At 42.1% G+C, this 21,407-nt stretch overlaps 1 protein-coding gene across 1 annotated transcript in view; it reads right to left on the bottom strand.

Annotated features, from left to right (window-relative positions):
- The window catches only part of LOC109399189 (protein abrupt), a 26,813-nt gene extending 5,791 nt beyond the window's left edge, over positions 1-21,022 (bottom strand). The window contains exon 1 of the mRNA XM_019671622.3: positions 20,045-21,022. Within this exon, the coding sequence (XP_019527167.2) occupies positions 20,045-21,013 (969 nt within the window). The 5' untranslated portion in view covers positions 21,014-21,022. The remainder of the gene's footprint in view (positions 1-20,044) is intronic.
- Between the last annotated feature and the right edge of the window lie 385 nt (positions 21,023-21,407).

The raw sequence follows: 21,407 nt of genomic DNA, 5'->3' as shown, positions 1-21,407 counted from the left end.
TTACGAAGCTTCATGGGTCATTGAATCCTTAACTATCTATATCTTTTGAAAATTTCTAGAATGCTTTCGTTATTTCTGAACGAAGCAAAAGAATTATAATCAAAAAATACTACACAACTATGTATTTTTGTTACTTACACAGTTAAAAATGTTATATCATTTAACCTGTAACAAAAGGATCTCGTCGTATAGCACACATTTTTCCATCAGTTTATAAATTTACATCTTGCTCTCAGTATGAAGCTTGCGTTCAACATTCCATACAAGAAATTGTTTGATGTAAAATTAAGTTCAATAAGATAGAAATTCGTATGCAATTTTTTTTTCGTTAGGTATAATTTGAAATATTTTGCTGAGTAGTAACCATTCTCCGTTAATAGTTTTCTTTGTTTTCATTGTTTTCTTAAATTGAAATGGAAAACAAGTAGGGCATGAGTGCTATAAGTAATTTTACGCTCACCGGTGGCATTAGCTCGTTGTTAACTTGTTATTTGAAACACATTTTAGTTAGAAACCCGATCATTGCAAAACATGACTATTTAATGCATTCAAAAGGCACTCAAGTGCTATATATGTGCTGTCAGTGCGCTCCGATGCACGTTAGTGTCAAAGTTACGTTACAATTAGCGTATGTCATTTGCTCGTTGCAAAGCAAACATGTTGCAACAGGTGAACGGCCGCTGTTGTTGATGGCTTCCTATGAAAATATAGCGACTGGCCGTTGATTTTTTGGCTATATCTCTAAAACGGTAAGAGATTCCATTTTTTCGTCAAAGAACGAAATGAAGAACATTAATTTTTGCGCTAGGAAAAATTTTGTTCAAAATAATCTATGATACAGACGGTACTTTTATCAGCATTTCTAGAAGTTTTTTCTCTATGGTGAAAAATTTTCTGAGAAACTTCTTTCTCAATGTATTTTTATCGAATTGCCGAGGTAATTTGGCGTCGATTTCACTAAAAAAAGTTTGTTCTACGATGCATAGTTTTTGAGATATGATTTTTTGAAGTTTGGGATGTTTTACAAAATTTTGAAAAATCGTGAAATTTCATCTAGTGATTCCCGGAAAAATAGACGACTATGATTTTTTTGAATTCCATATATGGTCATATATCCACGACCTCTAGCTCTGGTGAAATTTTCATTGAAATCGGAGACTCTTCGGCCCAAAGTGTTCGATAATAAAAGAAAATCCCCATAAAGCAACATTGTACAGAAATGCTCGGCTGAAATCCCAATAGCGCACCACACTTTTTTCAGCAAACCGCCTTCATTTCATGCATCTGCAATCTACATCCAATAGAATCACACACCTATGTACCTGCTTAGTATGCAATTCATTCACCTCCGGCTCAAATACAGAAGTCTATTTGATATACTTGGGATTGCCATTCCATTCCTCGTCATCAGCTCAGAGACTACCCGAAAGTTGGAAGAAACCCGAATGCAAAGTGGTCAGCCGTACCTTAGCAATCCGGCTGGCCGATGCACCTCATGGTAAATATACGCCACGAGCAGATATCCTGCATTCTCTGCTTCCCGTTCGGTAGTGATGGACCAACACATCCCGCCACGCCGGGCAGTCGACGCAACTATTACACAAAACTATTCAATCATTGTGAAAAATTAATCAAGAATTCTATTTTCTTTCAATTAAAAAATGTTTTCCCGATACGCAAAGCACTACATAAACATAGTGCATTGGTTCTGGCCTTCAGCGTGCGCTGGTTGTCCAGCATCGTCCATCTATACCTAGTAGAGAGAAAGAGTTCCACCAAACCTCTTCAGGATATGGGCGGATGCAAATGGAACGCACCAGGCTAGCACACAACTCGGTGTATTGGAATGGGCGACAGGAAAGGAGAATATTTATTTTCAACGCTACCGCCTTTGGCGAACTGTGTTGTGCGTGGACTCGGCTAGCTGGCTGATGGTGATGAGCACTGAGCAGCCAGCCAGACGTCTTTCCATCTTTCATTCCGTACCGGACCAAGCTCGTTCAGCAGAAACCATTCGGATCTCGGCGGATGCATCGCGCGCATTTTCGGATCCGTTTCGATCCTGAGTGGCTGTACGCAGTCAGCATGCGGTACCTAAGAGCTGCACCGTGCACTGCACATGTATAAGGCTGCAGGATGGTGGGTGTACTTCCTAGGAAGGAAGAGTGCGTTGCAGTACGAAAGTCGCTATAGGGTTTCCAGAGTGTTGCGGTTTTTCAAGGGGTACTTTTTTATTAATTTAAATTATTTACTTAATTAACTCCTCCTTTGCACGTTAACGTCTAGCATTAGCATTAGCATTAAGCGAGTCGCACAAATTCGTAGGTGGTACAGTCCTAGACCGCTGTTATGAGGGTTCCCTCCTTCCCGTCCGAATCAAAGCACAAAGATTTGGGACTAATCTCTGACTCTTAGACAAGACTGACGCAATCCTCCAATGGTCGAGCACTGTCCTGGCCACATCCTTGCGACTGCTGAGGAATGGGAAAGGATGGTTAGTTTTGGACATCTATGAAAAATGCAGACAACTCTACGATCTCTCAGGCCTAGGTGTCTCGGGAATTTGGGTGTTGTTAGTGGAAGGGTAAACTCCAAAGGATACGCTTGGTTAACGTTCAGGTACACCATTGTTAGACTGATTCGAATCAGTTGTCTGCCCAATACATTCTGGTTTCCACGTCATCTTGTTGGCATTTGGTTGAATTACTAGATTCTTCGGTTGATAATCTGAAATATAAAATAATATTAACATTGTACGTCAAATAAGCTACATATTAGTGATATGCTCGCCACAGTTACATATTTTTAAAATATTATTTATTCGTACGATACATTTACCTAAATCTTGCTGAAATAAAATGTTAATTAGCAGTACATTGAAACATAAATACTACAAAACACAAGGAAAAGAGTATCAAACTTTGATCTTGGAATATTTAAATATACGGTGAATAACAAGATCAAAATTTGATTTGGGAGATCTTACACCGCAACGCACCATTTTAAGTTGATCTACCCACGTTACGGGGTACCTCCTTTGCACGTTCACGTCTTTCCCTCTTTTGTTCTCGAGACTTTCAGCTAGAGGCTGGCTCGTCTCCGAAATTAAGCTGTTGGATAGCATCCTTAACTTCTCTCAATGTGGGAGTTGGATCGTTGCTGCTCCCTGCTGTACTACGTAATCATTTCTGCCGCTGATTTGGTCCTCCAAGTTTGCGCTCCCTAAACCATTCAGTTGTTCGTTCATTAAGATGTTCCCGTCCTTATCCTTGCGCATTTCGGTTTGTGGCACGAATCTTTTGCGGGATGCGCTGAGCTTCTCGTAGAACTTCCGTGTTTGTTGTGAACGACACAGCAGTTCTATTTGTAGGCGGCACTTTTCTCCCGGAAGAGGCGGATCTGTTGGTTTCACGTTCTGCCGACCCTTGCTGCAGCATGACCGCCCTTCACTGGTTTATAAACAGACCAACCAAAAACCCGCATGATATTCGCCGTCGAAGGACTCCTTAATTGGCTTAAGCCTGTGAAACCGAATTCCGGACAAAATTGTGTACGCTAAATTGAGAAGTGTCATTTTTCTGTAGTTCACGCACGCAAGTCGATTCTTTTCCTTAAATAGAGGGCAAATGAGACCATCCAACTAACTAGCAGGCAGTTCTTCCTCTACCCATATCTACAATATGGTGTTAGAATTGAAACAGCTGCTCACTACCGTTCTTGAAAAGCTCGGTCGGAACTTCGTTCTTACCAGCAGCCTTGTTGTTCTTCAGCCCTCTAATGGCTGTCTTTATCTTGTCTGTCAGCAAGTATCCATCACGGTCATTGCACATGACGGGAGAAGGCGCAGGTTTCCTCCGCACGCCATTGACAGTTTCGTAAAACCTTCGCATACCAGTCTGTTCCACGTTCTCTTGCGCCTAGCCAATTACATTTTCCACGTGGTCTTTTTTTATTTCTTTTTGCGGTGGATTCGTTTTTCGGCTCCCTACTCTGCCGGGTCTCCGACACCCCAGCAACTGGCTTCTGACAAAATTTTTGTCATACGTTACCCTCTGGCACCCCTTTGCAAACCACCCATTCCTAAGTTATTTTGAGCAGTGCTTTTTACCTCTCGCGCTTTTTACCTGCCTAACTATGAGTACGGCATAGTTCCGTGGATAGACTTTCACAGAGTGGTGAGATTATCGCTCTTTGTTGATCCGTTCGTCCAGCTTCTGGTGATAATCAGCTATCGTACGCATCGATCGCTGGGTCCAAGAGTCCGACACGGTTGATAACCGAGTACGAATCTTACTAACTAAGACTCTTAGTCTAAGAGATAGTGATGTGAGTCAATGTTGGGACCCTTAAAAGTTCTAACCTCAATGACGTCCCAAAAATGTCGGCCATCTACCAGCACATGGACGATTTGGTTGCAAACTTCGTCATTTGCGTGTCTCCAGGTGTAATTGCGGATATCCTTGCTTGCAAACTAAGTGCTACTAATGGGCATCCCGCTGGCAGCATCAAAGCTGACTTATCTTAGGCCATTGTCATTGGTGACGAAGTGCATGCTCTCCATACCGATGCGATGATTGGACGTATAAGTCCTCTCTTCCAACCTGCGCGTTGGTGTCACCGATGGCAGTCTTATCGTCGTGTTTAGGACATTCTCCATATAGGGGCATCTGGGGTAATACGCACTGTCGAGGCAAAACGCACCCCCTTTGTTTTTCAGGGATTATCGGTTTTAGAGCTTTGAAACCTTACCAGTCTAATAGAACGTGTTAATAAATGAGCATCTGGAAAATTTTACATATCTGCGTTACGTAATTAGTGAGAAAAATGAATAAAATTGAAAAGCACGATTCTGATGTAATTTTCCCGATCGTTTGTCGAATGATTTGATGGTGAAAACCGACCAAACATCTAATGCTGTTGTGTTTATTCAGTTCATTGAGGGCAATGCTAAGCATAGGAAAAATAACTTAAACAGTAATCTACGTAAATTATATGTTTTAAACTATTTTATTTTTTGCTATTGATTGGGGCAATATGCACTCCATTGGTTGGGGCAAAACGCATTTATAGAAAACAAGCTGTAATAATATCTATGAGTGCTCTGTAAGTAATCGCAAACAAAATTGAGCTATTGTTTGTCTTAAAACCTTAAAAAACATGCATTTTGTCTAAGAAGTAAAAAGATTTCTAAACTCGACGGTGCATCTTGCCTCAATGTTGTGGTGCGTCTTGCCCCTTTGTTTGAGTGCATCCTGCCCCATTGTTGTAGTGCATTTTACCCCGAGCAAGGGTGCATACTGCCCCGCATAAACATACGAAGCCGTAATGTTAGTCTTTACAAAAAACGTTATTTTCAAGAGCTGAACTGTATTAAGGCTGAAATTTTGTTTGGTTTCTCTTAGAATGAAAGTATATGCAATGAATGCATGCATTAAACCAATAAATTATTGCCTTTTTATATGCATTTGGACGCATCTTCCTTAAGTGGTGCGTATTACCCCAGAATCCCCTATGTCTTGTCAAGGCATTCTTAAACGCATTCTTAAAACGCATAGATATTGGTCAGGCTGTAGTTAAGAAATGTTCTACCGTATCGCTGCCGCTGTGGTAGATGGTTTATTTGAATGATGTGTTGGTGACGGGATCCACCATCCTAAATTCACGTTCACCAGATTTGGGCCACCGCACTTTCTGAATAAGGCCTGAATATCCTCTGCTGTACGTAGGAGTCGTCTCCATTCGACTCGGTCCATGGCTGTGCGTCTCCATTCCCGCACTCTGTGGAGGGTCCGCATATCGTCCTCCACTTGATCGACCCATCTATAGCTCGCTGCGCACCACTTCTTCTTGTACCGGTCGGATTGCTCTCGAAAACCTTTTTAATCGGGTTGATATCCGACGTCCTGATGACGTGACTCACCCACCGTAGCCTCCAGATTTTCGCGGTTTGGAAGATGATAGTTGGTTCTCTCTGCAGCTGATTCAGTTCGGGGTTCATTCGCCTTGTCCAAGTCCCGTCTTCTATCTGCACTTCGCCGTACATTGGTCGTCTGCACTTAGAGGCCATGCTTCGTGCCCAGAGGACTACCGGTCTTATCAGCGTTTTGAAGATGTTTTACTTCGTGTAACGGTGAACTTTCTTCGACCCTAGTGTTCTGCGGCGTCTAAAGTAAGCTCGGTATTCTGCCACATTGCGTCTCTGAATTTCTCTACTGGAGTCATTGTCGGCGGTCACCAATGAGCCCAAGTACACGAATTCTTCAACCGCCATAATTTCATCACCGTCGGTAGAAATCCGGGGTGGCGGGCGCGGAAATTCTTTCCTAGAGCCCTTTGCCATCATGTACTTCTCTACGGCACATTAATGACACATCCGATTCGCCTGGTTTCATTCTTTAGTCAGATGTACGATTCCACCATCGTGTCAAATTTGCAAGCTTTTACATCAATATCATCGGCGAAACCAAGTAGACTTCGTGAAAAGATTGTATAACATTTCGCGGTAAACCACTTCGCGGTAATCCATTTCGCGGTGTCCCATTTGGCGGTATTACATTTCGCGGTTTGTACCATTTTGCGGTACGTCATTTCGCGGTTTGGACCATTTCGCGGTTAACATTTTCGCGGTCGGTACCATTTTGCGGTACGTACCATTTGGCCGTTTTTCCCCACAAAGGACGTATATTTCAGAATTCATAACGAATCTAAACCCACATAGAAATACAGGTATATAAACTCATATCTCTCTTAATATTTACAATAATAATAATCATTACAAATGAATCAACAAGCATGGAATATAGAACGTGTACTGTTCCCAAACAATACGAACCAATAATAGAATTTCTGAATGAAAAAACAATCAAACTCACCCATTTGTTTCAAACGACATTTTTTGGTTTATTGCAACAAAATTTAATAACAACTTGTTATTTATAAATAGTTTGCTAGTACTATAGTTTGCAATTCAACAAACGTGTTAGTTGTTTCAAACTACACCGTGGTGTGTTTGAAAGGATTGTGCTACTTTTCCCCGAATGTCGTTTCCCAGAAAGTAAATTCCCCGAATAACAAGCCGAATGACCCGTTTCCCCGAAAACCATTCTTCATTCAGCAGTGTTTCAGCAGGTCTGAGGAGTGATAGAACTTGAAAGAACCGCCTATAAAATAAAGAAGGGTGTGATTCGGGGAAATGGGTCATTTGGGGGAAAAGTGCCATTCGGGAAACGGCATTCGAAGAAAAGTAGCCCAACCGTTTGAAAGAAAGTAAATTGTTCGATGAAAAAGTTAACAGCTTGATGTCAATTAGCTTTTGTTAAATGTAATTCGAAAGAACGGCCTATGCGTTAAAGAAGGGAAAATATACCATGAAAATATTAACAACCTAATACCAACAACTATTTGACCAGTATAACTAGAAAGAATAGCCTATGTTTGAAAGAAGGGAAAATACCTGATGAAAACATTATCAGATTGATTGTGCCACCAATTGTTTCGAAAAGAACTCGAAAGAATAGTCTATTTAATAAGAAGGAAGAATATACTATTTGTAAAAAATCCTTACATTGAAAAAAATCCAAGAATGTCATTAAAAATTTAAATTAAGCCAATTATGTATTACATACATATACAGTGTTGGTAAAAACTCAAAATCTCAAAACTCATGGTTGAGTTTATTCACGCGCGATTCTTGACTCGCCAAACTCACTGCCGCAAAAATCAAGCATGATTTGACTCATGATTTTACTCATTGCTTTATTTCTCGGTTTGCTTATTATTTGCAACGAAGTGTTGACGGTTGTATGACAGAAAGAGACCATATCTTGCATGTAAAAACATTAAATGTCGTTTAATTTGATTTGGTTTCGTTTTACAAGCGAACGAGTTTTCGGCGCTTGACTCGCGAGAGCGAGATTTTGCATGAAAATCTCCCGCGTGAGAAAATGATTCAGAATCTCGCACGAGTTTGCTCACGCAGGAGCGGTTCATGAGTGAGACTTGAGTGTGATTTTACCAACACTGTACATATATAGATATAATTATCTATCATTATGTTATTGCCACACATGAATGATAGATTGAAAACTGTAAGGTATCTTTCGAGATATGATGTATTCTGGGAAGTGAATTTCTCTGAAATTCGGCATTTTGGGAAATGGTTTTCCCGGAAATGACGGGCCAACCGTAAATATTTGATAGAATAAATTAATCGCTCTATGGCCTTGTTTGTGTATCAATTTGTTTAAAATAGCAAATATGAAAACTGCTGGTAAATAGTGTATGAGTTTTCTCTAAGAAAGCTTCAAAAATAATCAAATTGTTGAAAGACAAAATGACACCGCCGAAAAGAAAACCGCAAAACGGTACACCGCGAAATGGTATACATCGCGAAATGTCATAACGCGAAACAGTACACACCGCGAAACCACAAACCGCAAAATAGTACACACCGCGAAATGGCTCACCGCGGAATGGGTCACCGCCAGTGCTGAAAAATTCAATTCGTCATATTTAAATTGAATCACCTACAGCTCATTTTAGAACCTGAACCTGAGAATATGGTATATGAAAAACTTGTGCGGCTTGACCAGTTCTGCAAGAAAGTCACGGAAAACCCGCTATTTTTTTTGAATATTTAAGGTAAATGTCACGGACTACCTTCGAAAAATGCAAATGATATTCACGGTGAATATCAGTTGGCATTTTTCAAAGGTAGTCCGTGACATTTACATTAAATATTCGAAAAAAAAGCGGTTTTTCCGTGACTTTCTTGCAGAACTGGTCAAGCCGTACAACTTTTTCATATACCATATTCTCAGGTTCAGGTTCTAAAATGAGCTATAGGTGGTTGAATTTAGATATGACGAAATGAAATTTTCAGCACTGGTCACCGCGAAATGGTTTACCGCGAAATGTCGGACAACCCGAAAGACCACATTATCTTGCCGTAACCGTCGGCAAGATTCGAAGGGAATCGAGAGTGTCCCTGTTACACACATCACTCAATTCATCGTCACTCCGATCAATCGTGTCAGTTTATCTGGGAATCCGTATTCGTGCATAATCTGCCATAGCTGTTCTCGATCGATTGTATCATACGCCAAATTAATATCGATGAACAAGTGATGTGTGGGCACATTGTATTCGCGGTATTTCTGCAACACCTAGCAGATGGCGAAGATATGGTGCGTTGTAGCGTGTTCACCCATGAATTCAGCCTGATATTGCCCCACGAACACTTTTACAATCGATGAACGCCGGCCTAAAATTTGAGTGAGTACCTTGTAGGTAGCGCTCAGTAGTGTGATCGCGCGGCGGAAGTTCCTGCAATCCAACTTGTCGCTTTTTTCATAGATGGCACACGATACCTTCTATTCGGTAATACTTCCTCTTCCCAAATCTTGGTAACGACCCAGGCAGATTCCTCGTCCAGGTTTATTCAAGGTCTTGACATTCCAGGAGCTGAGGCTGGTTTGATGGAAAGAGATTTTTTGTCTTAGTGTTGATATTTTACCCCTTTTAGGACGGCTAGGTTTGCACCTCGCTAAACAGCTTAAGGGCAGCAGAATAAACGGAAAATGTCGCCCTGAAGGGTTCAAATCCACATTGTATCGCCAGGTACCGATGATATGTATTCAAAGCAGATGAAAAATTAGTCCAGATAGAATTTACATCAATTGCGAAGAACCTTCCGCACCATCTAGACGAGATATTATCGCTGTTACGTTGGTGGTCATACTTGTTGTGCCGTCCGCAATAAATGCAACCCTCTAACTACACCTTCTCCATATTTGCTGCCTTACGGTGTTCTAGAAGCACAGCGTTTTCATAAAGGGAATACTATACAACACACTCTCCACGAAGCGCATATGCATCTCGAACAACCGCATACGAAAATCCCACCACTATCCATCGAGTGCATCTGCCCGGGCGGGACGAGCCTTATGTTTAGTATGTCTCAGAGCAAATATTCCGTACGACCTAAACTGGATACCGTTCAACTAGGAGCTTCTTTCCGGGCAAAGAAGTGCCTACATTATCCACTGGCTACTAGCTGCCGTGTTGTTGGTCGAGCGAGGTCCACGGACGAATGACGACGACGACGACGGTCCGTTAAAAGTGCGTGAATATTCGAGTACTAGATAGCTCATCTACCGCTGCAGATGACTGACCGGACCTGCTACTGAGTGTTGCGGCCGTCCCTGGAGCTACCTTCCAAGACCGCCATCATCATCGTGTACAGAGAACAAGACCCAGGAAAACCCGGGCAGGAAAGAATTTGCTTAGAAGCATCTCCCTTCCAGTAGCCGGATGTTTTAATGCGGTTAGATTGCGTTTCCGAATGTTGCTAACCGAACCGGCGCGGTGACCTGACCGACCATGTACCCTAGCTATAGGTTCGATATTCCCGAAAGTCACAAGAGTGCGCTCATCGACGTCGTCGTTTGGTTGGTTGGTTTCGTTTTCGGCTGGGAAACTTATCGACAGCATTAGAAAAGGTAGAATCTTTCCACCATTATTCATTAGAGCCTTTGGGGTTGAAAGAGGATGATCTGAACTGCCGCTGCCGGTGCTGGGTGGGAGCCCGTGGTGGACCCTTTCCATGATAATCAAATGCTCCGCAGCCGAATGAGCGATTTCGATTCCGAGAGGACGGACGACGGATCTGGCGCCAGGCAAATAGAGAGAAGTGTACATTTTTGTGTGTTTATTACCATGTGTAATCCAATTTGTTTCAAGCCGGTACATTGTTGGCTGGGATAGCCAGTAGGAATCATACCGAAAGTGACTTCTCCGATGTACCAATGTAAGGCGAATGTGATTTCCGTAGATGTAACCCGATGGGGATGCTGGACCGTCGTCATCGTGATGAATTTGCGTGACGATTTTCTAGTTCAAGCGGTGACCGGATGAATGTGGTGTTGAAAGTTTTGAACGCATCAATGATTTATTGGCCCACATTGAACGATAAAATAGATTGACATATTTTTTGGAGGTAGCTTCGTGTATCGTATCTTGCTTTCATATTCTATGCAGTTTTAAGTCAACAATGTTTCTAGTCCTTGCATTTTTCTTGGTTTATGAGCCTTAATTCATAACAGTTTAAACTTCTCTCTGGAATTTCTCTAACAATTTTACAATGCACGATAATTGCTTTCAAATTTGAATATAACAACAGATTTGTACCATATTCTAACATCCTATCAATTGCAGACTCACTCAATCTACCAACCAGTCACCATATAATCGAATACCTACTCCAAATTGGGATGAAAAGTGCCTGCTCTAACCTACTCAGACTACTCCAACTACCTTCCCCAATGCGAAACCTAAAAAATGGAGGTTATGTATCCGTAAGTGATTTTCACTATTCACGTGCATTCACTTGGATGAAGGCCTAGCGCGCTACATTTTTTACAGATTGCAACAACTCACATAGTGGCAGGCAGGCAGTCAGGAGCAGCGAGTGGACCAGGAGGGGAACGAGTAATATATGAAACATGTACCTACGCTTACTACTTTCTACCCCCACTTGGATTCTCCCGCGCGTCTCCCAACCACGCGTCCACATTCCTAGACGCGCCGAGGACGACGACCGTTGGCGTTGGTTGCTGAGGACGAACTATGGTCCGGTGGTCGGTCATCCATGCGGGCTGCCTCCTGCTGATGCCGAGCCTAACAACCAACATGCATCGATGAAAACTAGGTTTCAGGCAAAATTTACTTCATATTTTTTAATTGAATCGGACGAATCTGGAAAGAAGCGCTGACGCGGGAAAAGAGCTAGAGGTTTTTCCGAGTTACGTCTGGCTCCGCCAGCACCACCACCACCATCAACGCTACGGCTGTGATTCTAACTAGCACATGTAACTTGCTACACCGTTGCTTCACGTCACCGTGGATGCTGGTGCTGATGGTCGTCGGCCAGGACCATGGATCATTGTCGTAGCTATGGGGATATCAGGGGTGCCTGGCATCCCCTAGAAGTCATTTCCCTGACAACCAATTTGAACGTATAATTTATGGCCGTATTAAAAGAACTTTCAAAGCAGTGAAGTTCCGTAGGTATTCCACAAATTTTTGCAAGTAAGTTCGGGCATGTTAGCGGGGACAGATGATTCAAAAAGCGAATTCGACTGAATTCGGTGTTTACAATGAGTTTCATAGCGCCACCTTCATGCTTCAAAAGCCCTGTTCTGTATACGTTACGGAGCTAGCGTCTATAAATTACACCATAGAGTACATTAGCATTCTTCCACCTGAGCACTTCTTCATTTTAATTGACAGTCTAAGTTCTCTGGAGGCTATTCGGCCAATGAAACTGATGATGCACTCAGTGTGCTTTCTGAATGGAATACGCCAAGCCTTGAGTGCTTTGTCCAAACGCTCAAACACCATCACCATAGCTTGGCTCCCTTCGCATTGCTCAATTCCGGGCAATGAGAAAGCGGACTCTCTGGCTAAGATGTGCGCTAGCGAAGCCAATATTTACTAGCGTCAAATCGCGACGATTTTTTTTTAGCATTGGCCCGTCGTCAGTAGACCTTGATCAGCTGGAAACACAAATGGAGAGACAGAGAGATGGACAGATGGTTGCACTCTATCATCCCACAGGTGTCGAAGAAGCCATTGTTCAAAGGGTTGGATTTAGGCCGCGATTTCATTCGTGTAATGTGTCGGCTGATGTCCAAACACTATTTGTTGAATGCACATACCTTCCATATTGGGCTCTCGGAAAGCAATCTCTGTGTCTGCGGCGTGGCATATCAAGCATGTCGTATGGGGATGCGATGAGTATCGTGAGGTCTGATCTGAGCTGCATGAAATTCTCCGGGTCCGAGGAAAACAACAGAAACCTGCTAGAGAAGTGTTAACAGGCCTTGATTTGAAATACATTAATCTGATTTATCAATTTTTGAAACGTGTTGATCTCAGAGTTTGATGTAGTACGTTGCTTGTTTTAGCTGCCCGCCATTGGTTTTGTTACAGATCAGGATTTTATCCCATAATTCTTTTTAGTATAAGTAAGCAAATAATTCAGATTAAGTCCCGAAAATCTTTGCATTTTTAGGATTTTTCTGGCTTTTCAGTCCGATTGTGAGATCAAAAACAATCTTATGTTCTCTTACTCCGACGTTTCGATCCGTATCGGATCTTTCTCAAGGATTCTGTAGGTTTATTAAAGAAAACTGTTACAAATTACATTCATTTCGACAAGACACTTTACAAACCATTAACACATTACCTATCTACAATTTCAAAATGATGGTTGACGATTTCAATCTTCGTGTGCTGTGTGTTCGGTTCTTAGTATGTTCGTGTGACTAGCTTGTGTTATTGTTTACATTCGTTCTGTTTTGATTTCTCATTTTCGTCTTCTCTATGTTTTCTATCATGTGGAGTAAAGCAGCGTAGACTACGTGCAGGTTGTCTGTGTCTGTACGTTTGTTTACCGTGTGAGGCGTGTTTTTGATGTAGCAACTTTCCAAAATGGGAAGATTTGATGGTCTATGTGTCCTATCTAATATCTTCACATCGTCAAGTTTGAATACATGGTCATTCCCTGCTGCGTGGTCTATTAGTGCTGTTTTTTCCCTAATGTTTATATCGCTGCGTCAGTGTTCGTGTGTCCTGCTTCTCTCAGCGTCGTCAGTCTGCGTACAGTAGAACGGTGTCTCGATATGCGTGTTTTCAGCTTCGTCGTTGTCATCCCAATGTAGCAGCCATCACAGTTGTCGCAGTCGATTTTGTACACAACATTGCTTTGCTCGTCTTTTGGTGTCTTGTCTTTGACTAGTGGTAGTATCATTCCAACTGTGTTCGTCGTTTTGGTTGCAATCTTTGTTGTTGGATAGCCCCTTCGCAGTGTTTTTATTATCGAGTGTGAGAGGCCTTCGATATTGATGAGCGAACGAAATATTGTCTCACTCTCATCTGTTCTGTTTTCGTTCGCTTCCATAGCTGTATCCTGTTGTCTGTTTTGTTGTGTTCGGGTAATTACTCGAGAAGACGAAACTGAGAAATCAAAACAGAACGAATGTAAACAACAACACAAGCTAGTCACACGAACACACTAAGAACCGAACCGCAAGTACTTCGGCTTCCCAAACTAATAGGATTTAAGACAGATAAAGAATGTAAAATGTAAAACCAATATAAAAAAATTAACAAATGATTTCAGGTCAGTTATGTCCATGTGACGCCCGAGCCTTCCAAATAAACGAATAAGTAAAAAACAGTGAAGTTACATCTGTATTAAATGCAGAAAAAGTGCCTTATGCGTACAAAAGTGGAGGCGATTACGTGTATTTGCGTATTACAGTGTGAACTATTTGCGATGCAATATAGTATCTTATGCGACTTAATATTATAGGCACTGAGGATAACTGACACTGAGGAATATCACAAGTAGTAGGCGGAATACGCGGTTTAGGGACAAAACTTCGAATGCCAAAACGTCGAAAAGGACAAAACGTCGAAATCTAAGAAAATAGTGAGTTCTTTCACTTGTATTTGAGTTTATTCTGGTTGATAGTTACACTTCTAAGCTTCCAATGAAATAACTTGCACTGCAGTCAGTAATTGCTGCGATTTTTAGGATTTAATATTTATCCCCTTAAGAAATCCAGTAGGACTCGAATCTTGCTGGTAAATGGGACTGTCGCTGCTTTCTTCACGGAACAGGATCTGGTAGAGGCGGTTGTTCATCAACATCTTCGGAAAAGTACTCTGACTCGTCTGCTCATATTTCCAGATCTAGTTAGACGGGTGCCAAATTCGAAACTGCTATGAGATACTACATCTAGGCGAAAACCGTCGTAGAATATCGATAGCGATCTTCAACATAGAACATGATCTGGAACGGGATTTGGGACTCTGGTTGAAGTCTACGCTCCATACTTTTTTCGAAAATTTTGTATGAACAAAAGCCTACGAGGGGGGAGGGAGGCGGATCTGAGCTGGCAAAAAAATTAAGTCTACGCAGTTTATGGACAGCACCTAAGATAATGGGTAACTCTCACATCATTCGTCAGCAAAATATCGTACTGCAAAATTTGCTGGAATCGATCCAAAGATCGTTGGCAATCGGAATTCCACTGCCACTTCGCATTTTTTCTCTAGTGTAGTTTGTCAAAAGGAGACGAATCTCATGGATGTTGCGAACAGATCAACCGTAAAAGTCAACGGCCCCTAGGAATAAAAGGTTAATTGGTGCCGGAACGGAGACGATGGTTTGAAGCTTCTCCGGATCCGGACGAATGCCAAGTAGCCCAGTTCCATTTGGAAAATTATGCTGTTCTCCAGCTTGGCGTGGAATCCATATTCATTCACACGTTGCAGAAGCGTGCCCAGAGACAAGTTGCATGCCTTCACAGTTGGTCCAAATATGATGGCACCATCCAGAAATGTTCGAACACCAGGAATGACGTACCAGTCAACGTTGAAATACTTCAGGTGTTGACTTCACACCAGGAACAAGGTGTTTGAACTGAAACAGACCTCAGTGAGAATTGATAGTGAGAAGTTTCTTCGATTCTGCGTCGACTTTTATCTGGAGAATAAATATATGTGACGGTGATGAACACTGTACTGCCGTTGGGCGAAAATTGGGCCAGTGATTGCTCCAGCATCTCGTTAAGTCCCGTAGAGATCGGTGCGGCCCAAAAGAAATTTATCGATATAATGATTCCAAAAGTTTGCAGACGGGTTCGTTCTGCATGCACCACTTTGTCGAAACGTTGTCATGGCACTGCTGCAACTTGACTGCATAGCGAATTAAAAGGAACTGATCACAGGTTGAATGCATCAATTCAATGGATGCCCAGAACGTTAAGGTATGCTGATGGCGTCACGAAACACTGGCCACATGGCGACCCGTTGAGGTTGACTTCATAGCTGAATTCACCCACGACAGCGAGTTGTCCACCAGATGCGTTCGAAGCTTCAATCGATGATGGAGTCAGTTTCAATCGCCCCACTTTTTACTACATTGCCTTGGAAATTACGGTGACATCGCTTGCGGAATCCAGCTGTAGCGGAAAAGTGACGTTGTTGATGGTGACGGTCACGTACTTGTGGTTCACGACGAGTCGTTTGAAGACTTTTCACACAGCCACAATAGCCTTCCTTGTGACCGACGCGATTACATAGGGGCCGTTCATAAACCACGTGGACTTTTTGGGGGTAGGAGGGGTTTTGTCTGGCCAAACAAATATCAACAGTTTTGTATGGACTGAAGTGTACGAGGGGGGAGGGGTCTGAGATGGCCAAAATTCTACGTGGTTTATGAACAGCCCCATAGCTTGCACAGATGATCCGAGAAAGGAGTCATGCTCGTATTGCATTTAACCCATTTAACCTGTCAACGAGAACTTGATTTGCTTTCTGTTCTAGATGGACGATTTCCGGGTTTCTTCTCCAAAATGCTGAGAACCGATAGTTTCAAACTAGATGGATGTTCGATCATTGCGATGTTCGAATAGAGGTTGTCGAGCCGCTAGATCTCATCAATCAGTGTTTGTTGGATCGCAACGTGTGCCTCTGCCGTTTCACCTTTGATGCGGGAAGGTAACCTTGCTTAGATGTCCGCGTAGCGTGGTTTCTTGAGTTCGCGCACGAATATCAAACACTTGGATTGGTCGATCATCAAGAAGTATTGAAACTCAAACTCTTCACACGCACCGTTGATCTTGCCACCATAGTTGATCATGTTATCCTTCTAGGATTTCATCTGCTGCAACAAACACTGATATTAGCTTGTTGAAAACGGAGGTTTGCTTGACGAAAATTTTCGCCAGCGTATTGACGGTGTCGGCTAAAGAATCGTGTAACAGTAACTTCGGAATGATGCAGTTGACGTAGCGACTGTGAGAGGCAGTTTTGGAAAAGAGCTCGCGAATAGATCTGCGAAACGGGTAAACCTTATTTCAAAAAACGTCTGTGATGCCGTTTCCCGGATCGAAACTTAACTCGCTTATGATCGTTGACAACGACTTCAGTACCTGCTTTAGGTAGGTTGCATAAAGAAAGGTTAACCGCTAGAGAAGCCGGGTTAACTGCAGCAACGCTGCTTTGAGTTCTACTTCCGGAAACTTTCAGAAATAAAGCTTGAAAAAGTAGTACTAGGTAATTGCAATGCGTTTATTCTGGTTGACGGTTACACTTTTAATGCAATAAGTTTTCTATGCGCCACAGTCAGTCAGTGGTTGGTTTGGGATGGAAGAGCCATCTAGTGTGATGAATTTGAACCTGAACCTTCATATCCTTCCACAGAGTCTAGTTCAGGAATGGGAACGCTCACTTGCAAAGATATTATCAACTTAGAATCACATTAGGGTAAATGTACCAATAGTGGTGCTATTAGTAGATCCTTGTTGTAAATAATTGAATAGAATTGATTATACCACAAAATAAAAAGTCTGAAAACGTTAATCGATAGTTTTTCACTTAAAATTGCTAGGAAAAATGTAAAAATCATTGTTTGTTTAAGTTTTGGCTAATAAATCATTTGCACCAACTATAGGTACACGGTTCCTATTTTGGAGGTAAAATTTAATATTGGTTCCTATAGTGGCGCATTCCATTGAATTCATATGGGACCCACCACTATAGGAACACTACCGCCACTATAGGTGCAAAGGAGCAAAAAAAAATAAGGAAAATAATTGTTTAAAATTGGTTTTTCGGCGAATCCTGAACACAAAACTGAAATAATGTTATTATTTAGGTATGATGCATCTATTAACCCTTCAGCGCGCGCGCTGTTGTAAAAAGTACAACACTACCAAAAAACCTCGCTTTTCGTATACAGCGCGAGCGCGGTGCAGTTTCGGTTGCTTGATGGCGCGCGTCCTGGAAGGTTAAAAATGTAATTTGCACGCTTTTTGGTCGAAATAGTGCTAAATTGGCACTACCAGCACTATTGGTACTACCTCCACTAAGGGAGCTTTTACCCTATCAAAAAACAGTGCAGTGTACAAAGGACTTTGACTGGAAAAACTTAGAACTCATTAGAAGGCACGAAATGTTGCGAATTACCAAATTGAGAGATTAACTTTGTGAAAAAAAAAAAATTGCGTACTGGTGGGATTCGAACCCACGACTCCGTACTCGCTAGACCGGCGCTTTAATCAACTAGGCCAAGGAACAGGTAATGATTCTGTGGAATAGAAGAGTGCGAGAGTATTTCTCGGCTTCATAAAAACAATTCGTTCTCACTTGTACAGTGACCCCACAATTTATGAATCGGCAAAAATGACCACAGTTTATGGATCACTCATTTGATCAACATGGTGATTCATAAATAGTATACAAAATTAAGGTGATTCATCGGTGTGGGGTCACTATAGTTAGTGGACACAAATGCGAGTGTGTTGTGGATTGGCATCTAAGCCGAAAGGGATATGGGTTTGTGAAAAAGGAGTGTGTACACAGTGTGGCTTCTGATTCAGTTTGGCTTTCTATTCCGCAGAATCATTACCTGTTCTGTGGTTTAGTTGGAAAGCGCTGGTCTAGCGAGTACGGAGTCGTGGAACAAACCAAAACGCGATTTCTTTTTCACAAATTTCACCTCTCAATTTGTCAATTAGCAACATTTCGTGCCTTCTAATTACAAGTTTTTCCAGTATGTTTAAAACATACCAGCATATTTAGTAAAATGCTAGTAAAGGGCAATATGTATCATTGAGGACTTTGACCTTGTAGTTTTGTCTGAAACTTTGCCGAATAAATTTAGGGTCGCAGGTTGTTCCCAGAAATCCGCAAATACATTTTCTTACAAATTCTAAATTTATCTGCTGAAATAAAATTTCTACAAATGCTAAAAACCCCTTATCAACACCCCATATACGCCACCGCCACCGGTTGACGCGACAACTGGAGCGGCGTGCACGTGGCAGGTTATCGTCCGATTCCTACCCTGGCTGCCCGACCGATGCCAAAATGCTACCTGAATAATCCTGTTGCTATGTTGTAATCGTATTTTATTCATAGTTTTACCTCTTCTGAATAGGTAAAACTCCCAACTTTTTTTCCTCCTACACTATGTAGCTCGAACTTTGTTATAAAATGTATAGGCTTAGATGTGGAAAATTGTACTAGTGCGGAACTAACAGTCGGGTTAGTGACCGCTTGAAATGTGTAACAAATTAACAGAGACATGGAAAACAAACTGATAAGTTGTAGGGGCATCTGGGGTAATACGCACTGTCGAGGCAAAACGCACCCCCTTTGTTTTTCAGGGATTATCGGTTTTAGAGCTTTGAAACCTTACCAGTCTAATAGAACGTGTTAATAAATGAGCATCTGGAAAATTTTACATATCTGCGTTACGTAATTAGTGAGAAAAATGAATAAAATTGAAAAGCACGATTCTGATGTAATTTTCCCGATCGTTTGTCGAATGATTTGATGGTGAAAACCGACCAAACATCTAATGCTGTTGTGTTTATTCAGTTCATTGAGGGCAATGCTAAGCATAGGAAAAATAACTTAAACAGTAATCTACGTAAATTATATGTTTTAAACTATTTTATTTTTTGCTATTGATTGGGGCAATATGCACTCCATTGGTTGGGGCAAAACGCACCTATAGAAAACAAGCTGTAATAATATCTATGAGTGCTCTGTAAGTAATCGCAAACAAAATTGAGCTATTGTTTGTCTTAAAACCTTAAAAAACATGCATTTTGTCTAAGAAGTAAAAAGATTTCTAAACTCGACGGTGCATCTTGCCTCAATGTTGTGGTGCGTCTTGCCCCTTTGTTTGAGTGCATCCTGCCCCATTGTTGTAGTGCATTTTACCCCGAGCAAGGGTGCATACTGCCCCGCATAAACATACGAAGCCGTAATGTTAGTCTTTACAAAAAACGTTATTTTCAAGAGCTGAACTGTATTAAGGCTGAAATTTTGTTTGGTTTCTCTTAGAATGAAAGTATATGCAATGAATGCATGCATTAAACCAATAAATTATTGCCTTTTTATATGCATTTGGACGCATCTTCCTTAAGTGGTGCGTATTACCCCAGAATCCCCTAATACTCACATCGTCGACTTCATTGGTAGCGGCGTCCAGGAAGGTGGTCATCTTGGAGTCCGTGTCATCCGGTTGGTAGGGGTTTTGCAGCACAAGTGGTGGCGCCAGAGGTGGAGGTTGAGAGACGACCGTAATAGGTTGGCTGATCGCAGCTGGAATGTACGCCGTTGTTGGTTCTGGTTGTTGAAGGGTGAGGTAGTTGCCATCGGTGTTGTTGTCGTTGGATGTAGACTTGCGTTTGCGGGGAGCTTTGGCCGGGGGTTCTACTACGGCTGGAGAATCATCCCTGGGTTCTAGTTTGGGCCATTCAACGGTGATGTCCATGGTTTCTAGGGTTTGCTTCCGGGAAGAGTCTTTGTCTTTGGAGGACCTCCTGGGGCCGAGATCGTTGTTGGTTGGGGTATTGAAGTTCTGCTGAAGGTTTTCCACGATGGACGCCGTGTAGACCGTGAACTGCTCCACGTTGGTATTGACTGTTTCGCGCACTGGGACGGGGGGCGCTGGCGGTTCAGGTTCAACATCTTCGTGGGAAACATCCGTCAGTCCACGAATTTGAAACATTTGTGCCAGATTAAGTAGAGGTCGGAGTTGTTCTTGGGCAACGTTGATTTCGCCACGGTACATAAATTCCACCAAAGCTTTCAAGTCTTCCCACTTGACGTCTTTGATGATAACTACGGGATGCTTGCAGGGAGTTTCCTGAAAGATCGTCTGAAAGTACGGACTACTGGCTGCCAGGACCATTTTGTGGGCCTTGATTGGACGGCCTTCACCAATCAGTGTGACATCGACGAACGATTCGGCTTGAAACAGCTGGTCGAACACCGTCGACAGATTTGAGTGGTAGTTGTTCCACCGTAGGCAGAACTGTTGCTCCTGAACGGGGTTTGGCACCGTAGTAGAGCTTTGGTTGTGGTTCATGGCCGTAAAGTTATGCATTGTCGCATATGCCATTGGTTGTAAGTCGTTCAAGGGCATGCTGTCGGATGCTGTAATGAGAATGTGAAAGAGAAGATTAGCTTAGTACTTGCCTTACATTACAAATACATTTTTGTAATAATCATGGTATAGTTCGTCACTACAAAAGTCGGAGTAAACAACAATGCAACAAGTAAATTCAACTATTGTTCTTGTAACATTTTGATATGTTTCGCATTTATAAAAATAACTTAACTAAATTTCAAAATATTTACCATGTCGATGATTTCAGATCGCTGAATCGAAAATCAAACCACACGTTTTCCACTTGACTCCTCGGGGAGTATATAATTTCATCATCCAGACTACTTTTTCTGGTCGGAACCATCTTCCCCCCACCATCAGTCGTCGCTGTAGTCGTCGTCCTTGATTGAAAACGCGCCGTCGAAAGTAA

This window comes from Aedes albopictus, chromosome 2, assembly GCF_035046485.1.
Source record: "Aedes albopictus strain Foshan chromosome 2, AalbF5, whole genome shotgun sequence".
Classification (NCBI taxonomy): domain Eukaryota; kingdom Metazoa; phylum Arthropoda; class Insecta; order Diptera; family Culicidae; genus Aedes; species Aedes albopictus.
The sequence above is the reverse complement of the archived record's forward strand: the minus strand, read 5'-3'. Positions and strand labels throughout refer to the sequence as shown.